We start from the raw sequence: 4801 nt of genomic DNA, 5'->3' as shown, positions 1-4801 counted from the left end.
TTTGGCTATATTTGTAAGGAAAGGGAACTGAGCCCTTTCCCTGCCCAATGCTCCTCCATCCACCCAGCCAGGCCAGCCATGGATGCATGACAAACTGCGCATGTGTCCCCAGGAAGGGGCTGGAAGAGCACTCATCAGCATGGAGCACATCGCAGAGGGTCACTCAATGGCTCTGAGCCTGCTCCCTAGCCTGGCTCCCTTCACTGACAGCAGCATAGCCTTGGCTTAGCCTGTTGCCCAATTTCTACCAGGGCTTGCGTGAATTTTGGAGGCTTGCATCTATTTATAGCAACAGTGAAGAGGTTGATGATAATGAAGAGGCCTTTAATACAAATTTTACTTTAATGGAGACATTTTACACAGTAAAATGGTTGGCATGTGCAGGGTCTCTAGATTCTCTTGCTGATTCTCTTGAAGGTGAGGTCTCCCATGGTCATTGTCTGAAATACAAATGGAAAGCATTAGCTTTTCATGACACTTGGCCACAAACTCTACTTGGAAAGGATCTTGTATTGAAAATCAAAACAGGACTGGCCCCCAGTCTATCTCCTATAAACTGAATTATTAAAGCTTAGGATGTCTTCATGAATATGCCAAAGCAGGTAGGGATAATCTGGCATCCCTCAACTGGCATCAGTCTGCTGCGCCTCTCTTCTTTATAAGTGCCACAAATATATACATCTGGGTGGGTGAGAACATGCTCTCATTGCATGAAACTTTGATCAAAAATACCTATTAAAGTCTCAAAGAGTACTTTTATAATCAGACTATTCTGAAAAACTGCCTTCAGTGCCTGGCCAGCTGACCGGCTTTGGCTACAGAGCCTGAGTGCAAGCACGTGTTCATCTCCAGCACCTCTGTAAGGTGCCCAGCATCTCTGTAGGCTTTGTAGGGCTTCACTAGGCACTGTAATGGTGGCCATTGCCCCTCTCTTCTACACTTACATGGGTGATGGTGTCTCCGTTGAGTTCAGTGACGGATTTCAGCCCTTTCAGGCTTGTGACCAGTTTGTTGTTACCCTCCATCTGAACAACAGCCTGGTAGGAGGAGACAGAGGCATTCAGGTTATTGCTGGAGACTATTCTCTCCCCTTCAAACTGAGACTCAATCACAGCTCCTTGCACTGTTAGATGCCAGAGCTCCCCTGGCACCCCTTGGCATCCTTGACTTTTCACAGAATCATAGAATAATCATAGAATGGTTAGAGTTGGAAGTGACCTTAAAGATCATCTAGTTCCAACTCCCCTTCCCTGAGCAGGGACAACTTTCCACTAGAACAGGTTGCTTAAAGTCCCATCCAAACTAGCCTTGAACATTTCCAGGGATGAGGAGTTTTGGGGGAGAAGAAGGAAGGCTCTTCACCCTGCCAATGCTGCTGCCTCCATGAAGCCCTGATGCTCCTTGGGGCAGTTCCTCATGCAGCACCCAGAAGAAGAGGAGCTGCACACCTCCAGGGAGAGGACTGCAGAACCATCTCAGCTGGGCCAGGGTGTGTCATGTTGTCTCCTCTCCACCACTCTCCTATTGCACATTGCTGCAGCAACCTCCTTTGGGGTCAGGTGACAGGGAGATGGGCAACAATATGGGGCTGGGGGGAATCTTGGTCAAGATGGGAAACTGTTTAAGGAGCTTCCAGAAACTCAATCATGGCTGCAAAGCTCTCAAAGGGACAGGCACATCTGTCTGCTGAGAACCCCAGAAGATGCACATCTAAAAAGGCTACAGAAACCACCAGCACCCCCAGGGCAGCTATCACTGATCATTGAAATTACTCAAACAAATGGCCCAGCAAAACCCATTTCTGTTCATCTGTCTGTCCAGCTATAAGACATGTTCATCTGCCCTTGAGCTGCTGATCTAGAGAGTAAGACTCTTCTAATAGCTGTTTCCTCCTAGTTTATGTGCGAGTGACTTCAGTGGTGCTGGAAAGCGTAATAGAGTCCGTACGGCTCTCAGAGCCCAATTCACTGGGGCATTTCTTTGGTGATCATCCCTCCTGCTTTCAAAAGTCACTGCAATATCATCTTCTCCCGAGGTAACGGTGAGAGGCAATATTTGCTGGTGGCGCTGTCTTGACATTTTATGAGCTATTGGAAACTAATGTCCAGGAACAGGAGCTGACCCAATTTCAAGGGTGATAAATCCTCACCTTGCCAAATTATCTCACCCAGTGTAAACAGAAGCAGTGGAAAAGGCTAGCAGAAAAGCTAACAGCCGCTGGGATTTAAAAGGAGAGATTTATTGGTTTATGATTCATTGGCTGACTTTCCTGCAATACCTTTAAGTCAACAAAACGAAGGTGGGGGTATGTTTCGTGTTGCAACATGACAGAAAGTTGACCCTTTTCCACCTCAAATCTTTCAGACCTTTTGCTGTCAGAAAAATTTATCAAAGCATCTCTATCCTCCTTTTCCAAATGGGCTATTTAAACACTGGCTTCCTGCGTTTTCCAATCTAGCTATTAAAATAGCTTCAGAAATGCAAGGCTTCATCTGCAGAAGTGTGGGTTGGGGATCTTGTTTTGTAAAAGTGAAGAGGGGGGGTGGGAACTTCAGTCTTGGGCTCTGAGTTTCTTAGGAGCGTGGCTCAGAAATGGACTGTCATTTTTGGAAATGTGTCCCTGAGAGATTTGGTGAGGACCTACAGGGAGCAAGGCAGTGGGTGTCACACCTACAGACTTGGTTTCAGCAATTGGCCCCTTCCCATTATATTAAATCATGCATGCAAACTGTGAGACACAGAACCAGGCTGGGGAATTACCCAGGTCTTTGTCCTTGTCAGCTTTAACATCTGTGGTCTGGTCCCCTTTGGCTCAAGAGTGGGGGGGTTGGCTAATTTAATTTAATGTCCCTGAGCCCTATTCCTGGCAGAAGAGGAGCTGATCACTCACCTTGACTTTCTCTCCTGTCAGCATCTCTATCTCGCATTCCTCCCCGATGGTGAACTCATTTTGCAGCACTTTGGAGCCAGTGGTCACGGTAACCTTGAACTTTTTCCCATCCTGCACGATTTCTGAGATGCTCTTGATGTCCTTGCCCTTCTGGATCTGGTCATCAGGAAGCCCTGCCCAGGAACAAGAGAGTTAGATGGACCTTGGAGCCATCAGTGGGTAGATTGCTGCTGCTGTATAAATGCGGTGGGATTTGGGGACCCATAGCTGGGAGGATTTCTAATCTCGTGTGGAAAAGCCTCACAGGGATGATGGTTCCCCAAGGGCCACATGGCCCTGAGTCTGCTGGGGAGGAAGTATAACAAATGCTATCGTCCTGGGTTTGTGTGGGAACTAGACTTCTCCCTTGTGCCACCAACTTGACTGTGAGCAGAACAGCTACTTCCCTGGCCAAGCATCAGAGGGAAAGAAAGACCCCTGCTTTCCTTCTTTCACTGACAGGCAAGCAGAGAAAATGGAATACATTGAGGCAGAAGGAGGGAACCAAGTAGGGGTTTTTTAATGAGATTCAGGGTCCTTCAGAACTAGCTCACTTAAGTCTTCTCCCAAAGCCTGAAGCTGATCTGACAGATAGAACCCCTCGGGCACATAACTGTGCAGAAGTAGTGCAAAGTCCCCTAAATCTCTGCAGGAGCACATTCCCTGGCATGGACACTGGTGGAAATCTTCCTAGCCACATTCATCTTTAAGCATTTAAACAACCCAACAACTATTTTTCTGATGAATGGTGGGCTTTGCAGCATCACTGAGAAGCAGCACAGTAGGCTGAGTGATGTCCTGCTCACCCTTAAATCTCACAGCCTGATGGGGCAGACCTGCAGTCACCCTAAGCCACCAAGGTCTCGCTGGCTTAGCACGTGTGTGCAGCACTGCCGCGCTGGCCTGTGGCTGCAGAGACTGCTGGGATCGTTCTCCTGCAAGCCATAAAATTTCACCCAGCATCTCTTGACCTCCAGCCACCAGCCTGAGAGATGTTTTCTCTTCTATTTTGAGATCACATCTCCATGCACAAGTATTTAAAAAACACACAGAAATACAACTGCAAGATGGCAGACAGAAATAGGAAGTCTGAGAGATGTTTTCAATCTATGTCATCAGCACATCAGCACAGTTGGAGTCCCAAATATCGGTGGGATCTGTGGAGGAAAAGCAGCACACAGCACATGCAGGCACTTACCAAGGGCTTTCATAAAAGGCTCAAAGTTTTCCTGGGACTGGAGCTCATACTTTCCAGTGAAGCTCATGATGGAAAGGCACTCAGTGCTCCCAAGACAAGAGAAGGTGCCTTGCTGGTAAGCGGAGCTTGGTTTTATAGGTCCTTTTGCCCTAAAAGTTGGTCAGAGGTAAGATGATGTAATTCTTTTATGGCCATGTTCAAACATTAACATAAAACTGGGCAATGTTCAGTGATAAATTGCTCTACATTTTACGGACCTCGATTTACAATGTGGGGGCAGGGAAAATCCCATAAGCCCATTTTATGGGGGTAGCAACGTGGCATCCATAAACAATTGATAAAAAAAAAATAGTGCAGAGAGATTAATTATGAGAGGAATGGGCCAATTTATCTAGTGAGCTTGCAGTCTGGAAGTGCACATCTGGAAGAGGAGAAAATGGTGAAAGTTATGCTGTCCCCTGGAGTCACAGGGGACTTTTGCCCCTAGGGCAAAAGCACAACTCTCAATCAAATCCTGAACTTGAACTGGCCTGTCCTGAAGACTTCAGTTTAATTCAGAATCCATCACTATGGCCTTGCCTCCAGAAAGGGATGTTGTGTGGAAAGATGGACTGGTGCCATTAGTCATCAACCAAGGCTGCTGCCAGGAGCCACACCAAAACCCCCATTCCTCT

General features: G+C 47.2%; 1 protein-coding gene across 1 annotated transcript; it reads right to left on the bottom strand.

Annotated features, from left to right (window-relative positions):
* Window positions 1–389: 389 nt before the first annotated feature.
* Window positions 390–4194, bottom strand: FABP1 (fatty acid binding protein 1). Its single transcript, XM_074148177.1, has 4 exons — window positions 4128–4194; window positions 2891–3063; window positions 945–1037; window positions 390–440 (listed from the first exon to the last, which is right to left on the bottom strand). Exons 1-4 carry the CDS (start codon window positions 4192–4194, stop codon window positions 390–392), a joined length of 384 nt encoding a protein of 127 aa, XP_074004278.1.
* Window positions 4195–4801: the final 607 nt, after the last annotated feature.

The sequence above is a fragment of the Numenius arquata genome, chromosome 5 (assembly GCF_964106895.1).
Source record: "Numenius arquata chromosome 5, bNumArq3.hap1.1, whole genome shotgun sequence".
Lineage (NCBI taxonomy): Eukaryota > Metazoa > Chordata > Aves > Charadriiformes > Scolopacidae > Numenius > Numenius arquata.
The sequence above is the reverse complement of the archived record's forward strand: the minus strand, read 5'-3'. Positions and strand labels throughout refer to the sequence as shown.